The sequence below is a fragment of the Cryptomeria japonica genome, chromosome 7, assembly GCF_030272615.1.
Source record: "Cryptomeria japonica chromosome 7, Sugi_1.0, whole genome shotgun sequence".
NCBI lineage: Eukaryota > Viridiplantae > Streptophyta > Pinopsida > Cupressales > Cupressaceae > Cryptomeria > Cryptomeria japonica.
Window position 1 is genome coordinate 516627103 of NC_081411.1, and position 14964 is coordinate 516642066.

A 14964-nucleotide genomic window follows, 5' to 3' on the forward strand; every position below is an offset into this window, starting at 1 on the left:
GACGTCCTCAAATTTTTTAGGTTGGCTGTCGAGTATCATCTTACTTCTGTAGTAAGCGATGCATATCGCCAAATATTATTTACAGAGCACTCAACTTGGGCATTTTTAAACAGCAAGTGAATTAAAAAAATTGAATGCAACAATGCTTGGTTTACTTTATCCTTAAATAAAGGATGTGAAAAAAATTCCGAGCAAACAATTAAAAAAGATGCATCTATAACTCATCTTTATTAACAAGACTCTATGTCATTATCCTTTACACACAAAAATAAGGTATTGATCATCCAGTTCTGCTGCTTCAAAGTGATCCTCTCAAGGAATCTAGTTAATATAAACTTAAAGTGAATAGAATATAAATTATATAATTTCTATATATTATAGCCTTGTTAGTAAGTAAACAGGTTGCTGCAGTTTCTTAGGTCATTTCCTTGATGCACCCAACAGGCAGCCACATATACTTAAAATTGTGGGAGAAACCACCATATGATGTGTGATTTTCTTTTTCGTTGAGAGGGAAAGTTCCCTTTTATGATAAAGGTTTTGTGGTTTTTTTGAGTACTTTTAACTTGAAAATATAAAAAGGAAACAAAATAGGAAAAATGACAGAAGGAGACAATTGAAGAAACTAGGGATGGATTAAATACAGAGAGCCATCTAGATTACTCAATAACAAAAGGGAAAATGGGAAAAGTTCCCCCACACACCATAAATAAATCAGCTGCATCTTTCACAAGTTGTAATATCTACCTCATTTTCTACCTTGATACTGACTTTAAATTCTTCTTCAAGGGCAATCACTATCTCCATCTCATCAAGAGAGTCAATCACTCAAATCTGTAAATTTGGACCCATGAGTTGAAGTTTTATCATTTGACAATGCTAAGTGGCACTTCACAATTTCACATGCTAATCGATGGTTTCCTGACTTGCCCAAACTTAGAACTTAAATCAAAGTTGCTAAGAAAATACTATGCATGCACCTGTAGCATTGTAAGATTTTCTAGACAGTAGCTAATACAAGTGCAAACAAACTATGCTCCTAAAGCTGAAATAGGACACACAATCATTTCTCTTATTAACATTTGAAGGAGATAATCAGATCAATCAAATCTACAAAGATTTTAGTAGTGTTCCGGCATGTAAATTAATAAAATTCCAATTACGATAACTAATTTTCTAATGTGTAAATAAACAATAATTTAATCACACGGATTATTGAAGTTCAAACTGGGGAAATGAACACAAGGATGCAACAATTTGCAACTTAAAATCTGCTTTCCATTCCTTCAAAAGCTTAAAGAAATCTCCACAGCTATCAACTACAAGTACATGGAACTGTACTAAGTTATTGAACTTCTATTTTGCATCTATCTTTATACCAGTCAGCAAAAAAATTTGATCGTCCAAAATAGAAATCTTATCTCACACAGAGGATGGCTTGGAATATAAGTCTAAATCATTAGCAATTATCTACACTTTATTAGACTTAAATTAATAAAATAAATGATTTTCACTTTAATCACCAAAGTGAATTACAAAATAGAAATAACTAGAACTACTTACATGTTCACATTGAATCTGTGTACAAATTTTGAATTGAGCTAAAAACTCAAAACTCTCTCTTAGTGAGGAAGGAATTTTCCACCACTCTAATTTTGTCTCTGCATGCGACTACTCCAAAAATTAGCGGATCAACAATTAGCTGATATATATTTTATTAGTTTTACCATACAATTTTTGCAAGAGTGAATTGATCCATGTTAGGTGTTTTACAACTTTCAGAATGAAATGGCAAATTAGGAGACACAAAATGCAAAGATAAGCAAGAGCTATAACATGAATGTCTTCTCACTCCTTTGCACTAGCATCAGTATATTTAGGTTTTGTTCCATCTATATACTTAGAATAAGAAAGACACTTGAGATAATTCCATGCTGATGTTTTCTATGAGGAATCTTTATATGGAGTTAGGAGAGGAACTATAAAAAGAACTATAAGAAAATACAAATATAAGAGCACCCCCAAAAGCAAACACAAATACAAGAGTACCTCCCAAATTCACTAATTCAAGAGATTCCCCCAACAAAATACGATGATGACACTTCTTACTTAAGTATGTTCGTAGTTGCCACTTGCTAAATAGGCAATAGTGGACTTGATCTCAGTGAATCCAAATGCCTTAAGAGACTGAAATATCGAAACTACAATTCTGATACAAACTGGAAACTAATAAAGGACACCATTTGAAAGTAAGCGAAAAACATTTTCTTTCAAAAAATAATACCCAAAAAAGAGTCATATGAGCCCAAACAAAACCTTAGAAGTTCCCAAAACAAGTACGAGGCAAAACCTCTGAGAAACTATAATTTTTGGAATGTCCAGACATCAAATTCACAAACGGTTTGCACCACTACAAAGCTCTTAGAAATTACCAAAAATAAAAAAATTACTTGAAAATTGGAGTTTGTTGTATGGCTGAGAATGGAGCTTTCAAAGTTGGAGTGCAAAAACCAAATTGCCAATGGAGAGGGGTCAAGAGTGGAGGAGTGATGATTTCATGCTGATGTTAATTGTTGCCAACAAATGAAATATGCCCTACAGACGGAATATTCCCATGTAACCACAAAACCATCATTAGAATCTTGCAAAACTGCCTTCAGCACAGAGGTTGGTTTTGGTGTTACTAATTAATATGCATGGAGCAGCCTTGCCTGCAGCGTTGGAGATTTGGCATTGTGGCTGGCTATAATTACCAGTGGTGGCAAGGCCAAAGGCCACCAATGGCAGGTGGTGTGATCCCCATGGTAGGCTGGTCATGTGGAGCCCTATGGGGTTCATTCCAATTGGGAGGCTAGCAGGGTGGGAATTGGACCCTGCATGTAGACTCAATTTTTTACTTTTTTTAAAATATGAAACATATAAAAATTAAATTTATGTTTTACCTCTTGTACACCAATTACACAAACACTTGCACAAAGAATATTTTACAAACAGTATTCTACGGGCCATATGAATGATGAAGTGGTGAATTTTGTTTAGGCCTTCAGACAAAGTTGTTGAAGATTGACGAATTGACAAATGATCCTATCGTTTTTGGTGTTTTAGAACACCATGGTAGGGTCAGATTTGGCCCATAATGCTCCAAAGGTCGAGTCATCTATGAATGCTTAATATAAAGATTAAAGCCCTTACTTAAAAACCTTACAAGAACAATAATTTCAGATCCTTTGGACACAATGATGTTCTCTATGAGCTGCTCCACCATTCACTAGATGCATCTTCAAAACAATGCTACAAATAGGAAACTTAGGATCCCAATCTCTTTTTCAAACTTTTTTGATTCTCTAGATCATCTGAGGATGCAAGAGAAGAGCATTCTAGGTTCTTAGAGAGATGAGCCATCCTCAATGGAGATGGGCAAGATTAGAATCACCAACCATTTTGATACCATGTGAGATTTGTTGAGGAGGCAAACTTCTCAGAATTTGATGATAAGAGGAAGCTACAAAAACAAATGCACAATTGAAAATTGCAGAATGCTATATGTTTGTTATTTGAAAATAGAGAGGATGCAATACAATGAGATGAGATGGTCATATGAGAGCGAGAGGTGGTATATAGAGGACACACCACCAATAGATGTGAATCTACAACCAATGTGGGATGAAAGACAATGTACAATGTGTAGTACAAGTCTTCACCAAACAAGGAAAGAACAAGTGATGATGCAAGTACAATCTACCCAAGTAGATAACTACCTAAGTAATCTTATCCTATCCTAGGTGCATGTAATGCAATATTGTAATAAACTAAATACAAGAAAAATAAAATGCACCAACAAATGGAAGTGCAGACTGTAAATAGGACTGAAGTAGGAGTTATAAATAAGTGGTTGAATAAAGCAAGAATCTTTTATGGTTTAAGAAATGAGTAAAGCCTAACGGCTCTAGCATTTGGAGGCGAGTTTCCGTTTTTGTTGGAGAATGAAGCTGTTCCGTACTGTGATGCCAATGTTTATCGTGTCCATTGGAATGGGTATGTTAATGTTATTCATGAAAAAGTCTTGGGACAGGGAAGAAAAGTTTATGGTATCCATTGTTTCCAGGTTTTGTGTATCATCTTGTCACAAGATGGCTGTTCCATTTGGAGTTGTTAGCTATAAGGGTGTTTCTAGAAATAATTTCACAAGTGATTTAGAATTTTTGTCATGATTTGTTGCTTGCACATGTGCTGACATAAGAATATTGATTGAGAGGTGGAAAGGTTCAAGCTTGTCCTAGATTCTCAAGTTGAAAATGTCATTTACAAAACTGTTCTGTTGAATCCAAATAGTAAACTTGGCATTTGCACATAAATTCTTGCCATCTCATTGGAAATTGTATCCACCATGATAAAGGGAGCAATTGGTGGTTATCTGGAAAATTGGTAATTTTTCCTTCTAGATGATGGAATCAATTAGAGAGAAAATTTCCAATTGAAATGGTGCTCATAGTCACCTTGACTTTCGTAACTTGCCTTTGAAGGCTTTACATATTTTTTAGAGTAAAGCATCCATTGTTTCCAATTTTTGTTGCAACAAGAAATTTTGGCTTTCTGATTAAAAAATAATTGTCATGATTATTATCAAGTCACTTATGTTGTCTATTTTTGAATTGAGTTAGGGTGGATTCTTCTTAACATAAAATCGTTTCTTATTGATTCACAAGTCACTTAAATTTGGAGGGTCGGTTGGTTATTAGTTAGCTAATAAAAGGGTGGATAGTTAGTTAGAAGTTAGTTACAAAAATAGTTATATTCATAATTACTTGGGATTTTTATAAAAGGAGATTGTATCTTTCATCAGAGAAGCTTGAAACCACCTAATGTTGTGAGGCTAATGCTTTGAAGTTACATCAATTTTGAGAAGAAATTGTATGGAATATCTTTGATTGAAGTAATGATAGATGCTTTCCAGGTTTACTTGTAATTGAAAGAAACCTGTTATAGTGTGTTGTCCCTTGGATTACCCTCAGGCTCTGGATTGAACAACTACTTATAGCAATATTAGTTTCTCCAACATGTCCCTGATAGTATTTGTTGACACTGGAGAACACTAGAGTAGATCAACCAGGTGCAATTATACAAGTTTGCTTTTGATCTTTTTATTTCATTTCTGCTGTTTGCAACTCAGTTAAGTCTACATTGCTGCATAATTTGAGCAAAAACATTGTGGCATTAAACATATGTAACTTATTTATTCGTTGAAGTATTTCTATTTCAATGTTCAAAACGACCACTATTTCAGTCTATATTGCTGTATCCAATTTTGTTGGTGTACTAAGTAACACTATAACTGCAAAAACACAAGGAAAGTTTCACTTTGTGCATTTTTTAACACCTTGTAGGTGTAGATCTTACCATACAGCTTCTCTGAATAGAGACATGGTTGTGGATAATAAATATCGATTCTGTTGGGGATGATCTGTGCAGTAAAAGTACTCCTTAAATAAAAGATTAATTTTTAACATTTTCTTAATGTTAGCTATATTTTTGTTTCCAATCTATTTATTGCTTATTCTTATTTGTTTTGGTCCCTACGATCATAGAACAGAATGGGTTTATAGAAAATTTTTGCTAAAACAAGAGGCTGTGGTCTATTACAGTCCTTTTATTTGGGCTTTTGGCAATGATAAGAGATAAGAGATCAAATCAACTGTAGGTTCTTTCATGTAGCTTATCTTATGCTGGTTTGGAAAACATTGAAGAGTATTTCTTCCCTAGTCAGACAGTCTTGTCTTTGTTTTGGTCTAGCTCTTCTGAGCATGGTGAGCATACCTGAAATTTGTATGTCTTTGGGTTAAGTGACTTATACTGTTGTCTATTTGCTGCTTTCCTTTGACATCTTTTGTGGCTTGTGTGCTGATGTTTGTTATGAATTTTGTCCATTATGTTTATTATGTAACGTACAGTGTAACTTTTATGGCAGATTTGAATCAATCATTTTCACGAGAACTAAGGATTCTGCTCTTCGTCACCAAGAAATGGAGCATAACACAGGACTTATTGAAGCAATAGTGTTCGAAATAAAAGACAGGGATAAGATTGGGGGATCCATTTCTGTGGGTTCCACTGCCCTTTGCTGTACCCATGATCTTGCCAAAGCAGATGGTTGCACACAGGGGGAAATTATTGTGCACCAATCTGAGGAAGGAGGTTGGCCTAAACGCATATCCATTGTTTTTAGGGGAAATGATGTGACTGCAGTGATGCCACCAAATTCTATCACAATCAATAAAACTGGCATGTACAACCTGTATTTTATGTTTTGTGATCCAAAACTTAAAGGCACTGTAATCAATGGTAAAACTATCTGGAAGAATCCCATGGGCTATTTGCCAGGGAGAATGGCACCCTTCCTGAAATTTTATGGCTTCATGTCATTGTCTTACCTTATACTTGGACTCATTTGGTTTGTTCAGTATGTTCGTTGTTGGAAAGATATATTGCAGCTTCAGAACTGTATTACTATAGTGATTGCTCTTGGCATGTGTGAGATGGCTATGTGGTATTTTGAATATTCCAACTTCAATGCAACTGGACACAGACCTATTGACATCACTATCTGGGCAGTCACATTTGGGTCTATTAAGAAGACTGTGTCTCGTCTTCTTCTTCTTGTGGTGTCCATGGGCTATGGTGTCGTAAGGCCAACACTTGGTGGGCTTACATCAAAAGTGGTTTTTCTTGGAGCAGTTTACTTTGTTGCTTCGGAAGCACTGGAGCTTGTAGAAAATGTTGGGAACATTAATGATCTTTCTGGAAAAGCAAGATTATTTCTTGTTCTACCAGTTGCTGTTTTGGATGCTTTCTTTATTCTATGGATCTTCACTTCATTATCGAAAACTTTGGAAAAGTTGCAGGTATTTTATTTGCTACACTCTTCTGTCTATGTGCATAATACTAAAAAGCAAAATCGTAACAAGAAAAGATAATAATGAAGAATTACAGGTGCCACATCAAAATTTTTAGTGATTAAATGTGGAAGGATGTTGGATTTGGCCTCATTTTATGTTAATACTTTGTTTTGAGTTCTTTTAGGACAAGTATACTCATGGCAATGATACTGGATTTGTTTTATTTTATCTGGTTCCATGGTTGAGATACAAAATTTCAGCAAAAGTTTTTGAAATGCTGTGTATGTGTAGTTCATGAGTGTTAACTCCAAGATATCAAATTTTTGTTTCTTGATAATATCAGAAAATATGCCCCGGAAAATAGAGATGTTATCAATTTCAAATACTCTGAAGCACTCAAAAATAGATGGACGGATTGTCCCATGTTATAATGATTTCCAGATTTTTAACTCTTTCCTAGGTAGTCAAACTACATTATGTTGAGTTTTGCTTGGATAGAAAGTTCCACACAGGTTAAATGTGAACATGCAGGGAAAAGTTCAAGTTATTAAAGTGAAAGTCTTTTATTCAGCTAAATAAGTCTAAATAAAGTGTAGATGAATATTTAGAATTATCTTCCATCTTGTCCTTGGAAGTTGGAAGTGATAAGGATGCTTTTGTAATTAAAGCTGATTTTTGAAAGATTATATTTTCAGCTGAATTAGTATAAAGATAGAGCAAGTTAGAAGATTGTAAGCAACCCTACAGATTGTCTTTCGAAGGAATGAGAGACTAAGTTTTCTGAAGGACTGGAAAATTGAATGTAAGATACAATTGATATCCGTGCATCTGTGAGTTGCATCAGTTGCTGAGGTTTCCTTTGTAAGTTTTTGAAGGAATGAAAAACAGATTTCAAGGTCTAATTATCTGTGTATGTTTATGCACTTTGAAGTTTTCATTATTATTGTGTGATTTATGAAATGTTATTTAGCATTAGGACATAATCATCAGATATTTTGAATAATTTCTTCACATTGGAAGAGAAGTCCCATGAATTCTCCATAAGTGAATGCTATCAACGTAGTTATTTGATTGGATTTATGGTTTCCAATCAAAACTTTAATCAAAGGTAGAAGGATGTGATTGCAATAGATTGCATGCCAAGGTGTAATTGGTGGGCAAAAGTTGCCTTTAGATATCCATCGCTACAAAGAGTTTTATTGAGGAACCATGTAAGATCTCTAGGATGTGTGTCAGTGGGCCATACACGATCCCTTCCACCACTCATTTGTTATGTTTAGGGGAATTTCTATTGATAGCTATAAACGAATATTTATTGGTGGTACAAAGTGTGTAATGGCCCTTTTTGGGATATTGCTGATTTTTGCCTTTAAAATAATAATATTTACTCAAAATGATAATAGCTTTATAAAAGATGAAGAATTTATAATAATATTCAGATCAATAAATCATGGGTCAATTCTCAAAATCAATCATATCGTGAATTCTTTGGAAATACTTACAACTGTAGAATTAGAGGTTTTCGTCGTTCCAACGCTTAGTCCACCTTGGAGGGTTTTCATTGTCCTTGATTAAGATTTGGGTTTTCGTTCAAACCTGATAAGAGCAATAAGAGTTTTTGTCCAAACTGGATAAGAGCAATAAGGGTTTCGTCCTTGTCCTCTTGTGAAATTGAAAGGGATTTCGTCCTTCCTATTTGCATGACATTTCCGCAAGTTCAAAACTGATTCCTTGATGTATTTGCTAGATTATTGCTGATTGCTTTGGCTGATTGACATTTCTTGATGGATTGGCAAGTCAATGTTTGAATGATGCTTGAATTGCTTTCATGGAATGATCTCCATATATATATATATATATCTTCTTTAGGGAAGAGTCACACCCTTTCACATACAATCACTACTCTTGAAAACATAATTTAATTTACTTGCAAAGTCACATAAGGTTCTATTCTCAATTGATTGATTGAGTGCTTGTTTCCTTTAGGAATTGATGATTTATTCAATGAATTCTTTTGCCCTTTATATCCATTTCTTGAAGGAGTCACCACCCTTTACAAGAAATGAGTTACCACCCTTCATTGCTGCCTTTTGAAAATAATCATTTATTTCCAAATTGATTGATTGCTTCCTTCATTACCAATTGATGATTGATGCAATGATGATGATCCATGGATGTCCTTCTTAAATGAAATGATCTCCCTTTTATATCTTATGTTTGTTGGAGTTACAACTCTTCATTTCATGCCTTTTGACCATTCATTAAACTTTATAAAATTTTAATTATATTATATTTTATTTTTTATTTTTTTATATTTTAATTTATTTATTATCAAATCCCATTTGAAAAAAGGGACATTACAGTGTGGTGTTAGAGAATGAGACAAAATATCTGAATGAAGTCACTAACCATACATTGACAGTGTTTTTAAGAGAGATCAAGCAAAATAGTTGAATATGTGTTGGTTGAAAATTTTGTACACTTGGGGAAATATACAAAATTGTGGTTTCAACCTGTTGTGACCATTTCACACATCGCCCCATTAGAATGGGGACCCCCTCTTTTTGCTTTAGGTTTTGCTTTCCTTTTGCTTGTTTTTCTCTCTGCTTTCTAGGTTTTTTGAGTGAGTGAGTGGTTTGCCTGGGTTGGCTAGATTAGGGCTAATCCTTAGAAGCTCATTTTAGGGTTTCTTTCAAGCTGAGTCTAGCCTAGTTTTGGGAAGTTGTTGGTCGTCTGCCTGAAACCTCAAGTTTGCCATAATGAAGCATGCCTTTCAGGGGAGTCAAGTGGGTTAGATCGAGGAACAGGGTGAATAGGTCTCAGGTCAGGTCTAGATTGAAAGAAGGTTTTCTTGTCAGGGTCTTGTTTGTTTCCGGGTCTGAGTCAGTTGAGCAGAGTCAGTGAAGAAAGGAAGTTGATTTGATCAAGTTTGATGGAGAATGAAGTGAACCAAGGTAAGATTTGGCCTGAGATGTCAATTTCGCTCCTGACCCTTCCAAAGGGTCTAGAGTGAAATTTTTGAAAGCTCTCATTTTTACCTAGTTAAAAGTAGGATCTCGATGGAAACGTGTGAAGGAAAATCTGTGTTTGCCTTTCAAGGAAAAATGGAGTTCAAAACGTCCAGAATCAAGCTTAAAACAAGATTTTCGCTCCTGACCCTTCCAAAGGGTCCAGGGCGAAAATCCTTATAGACCTCCTTTTTCTTCTCATTTTTGACTAAGTAGGGCGTGTTTGAAGGTGAATTGATATGTTCTTGCCTGAGGAAGGAGTTGGTGGATTTTGAGGAGCAAGATTGATGCCTGAAGGGGAATTTCGCTCCTGACCCTTCCAAAGGGTCCAGAGTGAAATTCATCATAAACCCTATTTCTTGCCTTGGATAGACTTGCAGCCTTGTTCCTAGCCTGGAAAATGACCTAACTTTGCCTTATGAGGTAGTTTGAAACATGAAAAGTGAACGATCTGGCCTAGAATGGAGATTTCGCTCCTGACCCTTCCAAAGGGTCCAAAGCGAAAATCTTATTAAACCTCATTTCTTCCTAACTTTGGCTAAATTTTGATGTGCAGGGTATCTTGGAGGGAGGATTGAACATTAGGGAGGATTGAACATTCTTGTCACCTTTGAAGATTTGGAAGCATGAGTAAATGAGGAATTTTGGACAAAAAGGGAAATTTCGCTCCTGACCCTTCCAAAGGGTCCAGAGCTAAATTCCCAAAAGCTCTTATTGTGCAGTGAAGAAGGTCAAATTTTTTGGCATGAATGGAAGGGAGATAGCTTGTTTTGCCTCTTGAAGATGTTTTGAATTGAAAAAATGAAGGATTTTGCCCAAAAGGGAGAATTTCCTTCCAAAGGGTCCAGGGCGAAAATTCTTCAATCACTTGTTTTTCTTGCAAAATCAAGTCAAGCTTGGGTTTTTATGGCTTGGATGAGAGAGGACTAGTGTCTTCTTTCCTTGAGAGGTGAATTCAACTTGAAATGATGGTGGAATAAGCCTAAATTAAGAAATTCGCTCCTGACCCTTCCAAAGGGTCCAGAGCGAAAATCTCTATAGGAGACATTTCTTGCCTTGTTTGGTCAAATTGAGGTGTCCAAGACACAATGAAAGGAAGAATGAACATATTGAAACCCTTGGGCATGTTTAGAAGTTGTGAAAATGAAGGATTCTGGCCAGGAAAGGAAATTTCGCTCCTGACCCTTCCAAAGGGTCCAGAGCGAAATTCCTTATAAACCTATTTTTTAGTCTTTCTTGGACATGAAACTTTATTCCTAGCACAATGAAACATGAAATCCTACCTTGCAAAGAAGTTTCAAGTTTAGAAAATGATGATTTTTGGTCAAGATTGAGAATTTCGCTCTTGACCCTTCCAAAGGGTCTAGAGCGAATTTTCTCAAAAACACTCTTTGCTATCAAGTTCTGCAAGGTCAAGTGTGGGATAAGGTAAAACCAAGAAGGAATTGCCCCTGGGAGTGACTTGAAGTGCTAAGAAATCATTGAAAAGTGAAGGAATTGAGCTAAATAGTGAATTTCGCTCCTGACCCTTCCAAAGGGTCCAGAGCGAAATTCCTAAAAACACCTATTTTTCTTGCAAGGTCAAGACAACTTTTTGGTTTTTATGGCTTGAATGGGTGTGAGGAGGTGTGTTTTTGCCTTTTGAAGATGATTGAGGTTGAAAAGATGAAGGAATTGAGCCTAAGAGAGATTTTCGCTCCTGACCCTTCCAAAGGGTCTAGAGTGAAAATCCTAAAAACTATCCTTTCTTCCAAATTTTGGACAAAACTAAGCTTAGACATGGGTATGAGAAGGCATTTGGATTGCCAAGAATGCAAGTTTTGAAGCCAAGAGAGAATTTCGCTCCTGACCCTTCCAAAGGGTCCAAAGCGAAATTTCCAAATTCTCCTTTTTCCTTGCAATTTAAGACAAGATTTTGATTTTCATGACTTGGAAAGGAGTGAGGCAAGATGTTCTATGCCTTGGAGGTGATTTGAAGATGAAAGGATTGGAAAATTGCCCTAAAATCTGATTTTCGCTCCTGACCCTTCCAAAGGGTCCAGAGCAAAAATCCTAAAACCAATGTGTTCCTTTTAAGTTTGTGCTAAGACAAGACTAGACCAAGGTAGAAATTGCCCTGAGACCACCTTTCAGTTGATGTTGGCTTCCAAAAGTGATGATTCTAGGTCAGAGGAAAATTTTCGCTCCTGACCCTTCCAAAGGGTCCAAGGCGAAAATCCTAAAATCCCCTATTTTGCCTTGCAAGGACAAATCAAACTTGGATGGAGTGAATGAAGAAGACTATTTCCTAACCTTGTGAGGTGGATTGAAGTTAAAATGATGGAGGAGTAAGCCTAAGCAAGGAAAATCGCTCCTGACCCTTCCAAAGGGTCCAGGGCAAAAAACATCAAAGTCACCTTTTCCTCCAAGATCTGAGTAAAACTAGGCCTAGACTATAGTGAAAAAAGCCATTTGGAATGCCTTGGAGAGATTTGGACCTTCAAAAAGTGAGAATTTTGAGCTCAAGAGAGAATTTCGCTCCTGACCCTTCCAAAGGGTCCAGAGTGAAATTCCCAAAAAAGCAGTATTTCCTTCAAAATATTGATGAGTCAACTCAGTGATTGAGATGAATATACCTTGGAGATTGCCTTGAAGGAGGTTAATGATCAAGCTAAGGTAAATTGTGACCTAAAAAGAGAAAATCGCTCCTGACCCTTCCAAAGGGTCCAGGCCGAAATTCACATTATCATCTAATTTGCTCATGTGAAATGCTAAAATTTGAAATGCAAGACTTTGATTAGGTCAAAACAAATGTGAGCTTGCCTTCCGGAAGATTTTGGAGTCAAGAAAACAAGGTATTCAAGTCCTAATTTGAAAAATCGCTCCTGACCCTTCCAAAGGGTCCAGGGCGAAATCATCAAAAAGCCTATATTTCAACCTTGTTAGAGTGAGTCAAGGGTAAATTGCGAGATTGTAAAGACAAGGGCATGGGAATTTGCAAATCTAGGTTGTGAAAATTTTGACTCATGAAGTGTGCAAGTTTGGATGTAAGGTTCAAACAAGCTTTGAAAGTAATTTAGACCTTCATCGCTTTGGATATTTCAATGCCTAAGAAGGAAAGAAGCTTCATTAAGCCTTGATCAAACCTTAATATTCCTCAATTTTCACTAAATTTGCCAAATTCAAGACATTTGGCGAGGCTAAAGCAAGTTCGCTTGAATTAAGGCATTTGCAATTGAATTAATTAATTTCAAGCCTTAAAATAAATATAAAATTCACCTTGGAAGCCTTATATTTAATTTTAAAATTAGAAAAAATTAAGGTGAGCGCTCAAGCCTTTTATTTTGTCTTTTTAGGCAAGTCGGCCTCCTTTTAAGTGGGATTTTATTGTATTTTATTGCTAATTGACCTAAGTCGGTCTCATGAGGAATTAGGGTGAGCGCCCTATATAAGGGAGGTGTATTGTGGACAAAATGCAAATCATTCATTCATTATTCACATGCGAATTTGAGGAGCAGATTAGAGGAGCAAATTTTTATTAAGTTGGAGGCTAATTTCCAGAATTTGCTAAATGTTTGGAGGCTGGTGGAAAGCTAAGTTGTTTTGAAGGCTGATTAAGGCATAAGTTATCCAAAGGAGGACCAGAAATTCAGTCCTTATCCAGCAAATTTTGATCTCCTTTTCTTCATTTTCCAAGGTTGATAGTTAAGCTTTCAAAGAAGAGGTATGAAGAATCAATTTTTTCGAAGTTCTTATTCAAGACTTATTTTGATTTCATAGCAATCTTTTAAAATTCAAGTCTTGTAAAATCTGATTTCCATTCATAATTAATTTGAAAATTTATAATTCTTGGATTTATCTTGTTGTTTTCAAATTAATATCTAAATTATTCCCATGAAAGGTCTTAGATTCTATACTTTAAGATATTATGCTCAAAGACTAATTTTAAGTTTTGTGCAGGCATCAAATGACGACCCCCAAAGCCGGAGGATCTACTACTCAACAGGCTCTCATCAAAGAAGATCAGAGGAATGATGAATTGGAGACCAGGATCGTGTCCAAGTGGAGTAATATCGGAGACACCAACCTAGGAAACTTCAATGTGAGGAAGTTTCGAGAGGCTCCTTACATTGGAAAGCCATCACCTGTTGCAAAGAAGATAATTGAGAGTGGCATCATCAAAGCTGCAGGTTTCCCTCCCGTAGTCAAGTGTCATGAGTTGATGATTGAGTGCGCCCGGCACTATGATTCACACTCAAGAACGATCGTGGCCGATGATGGAACTATCTTAGCCTATCTTTCAGAGGAAGCTATAAGTGAGATTTTTCATCTCCCGGAACATAGAGACATGGTCTACAAAAGTCTAGAAGGAGCTAGGTCGATCTATGAGGATGATCCTGATTCCTGCCTGAACTTCATCAACAAGAATTGGCTACTCAAGAGCAGACCTCGCCTGAACAAGATTCCAAATACACCGCACAGAATCGACTTCCAAGAAGAGTTCAAGGATTTGATAACCTTGCTTAATCAGGTCATAGGTGCTTCTCAAGCTTTCTTCTTTGATAAATGGATGTTCTTCTTCATACAACTGATTGTCCAAGGAAAGGCAATGCTCAATTGGGCTAGAATCATTAGCAATAGTCTGGACGTGCAGTTGAGAAGACTAAGGCCTACCAAGTCATTCCACATGAGTTCATATGTTGTATATGCCTTGATCAGAGGTTTTGAGTATGCAGGACTACCTCACAGAGGAGTTGTTGAAAGAGGACCCGGAGAAATAAGAGTTTGTGATTCTTATGTTCAACTGCATCATCCGCCTAGAAGTGACTACAAGTTAGTCAATGATACCTTCACGATGAATATTACCAGGATATTGCAAGGTGGGATTCACAATCGACTGTCTAAGGACGCACAAGAGCTCGTGAAGAAGCATGGTGCATGGTTCATTCAGTTTCCAAAATTCACATACATCAGAGTCCATGGGTGTCCTTCACCTCCCTACATGTTGCCAAGATATCCAACAGACAGGATAGTATTACTTGAGGTGACTAGACATTTGGCAGCTTATGCGAAGACATCCAGAC

The 14964-nt window shown here is 36.3% G+C and overlaps 1 protein-coding gene across 2 annotated transcripts in view; it reads left to right on the top strand.

Annotated features, from left to right (window-relative positions):
* Positions 1 to 14964, top strand: part of LOC131061667 (uncharacterized) — a 76813-nt gene that overhangs the window by 1240 nt on the left and 60609 nt on the right. For both annotated transcript variants that reach the window (XM_057995482.2, XM_057995481.2), the window contains exon 2: positions 5966 to 6899. In XM_057995482.2, the coding sequence (XP_057851465.1) occupies positions 5966 to 6899 (934 nt within the window). The remainder of the gene's footprint in view (positions 1 to 5965; positions 6900 to 14964) is intronic.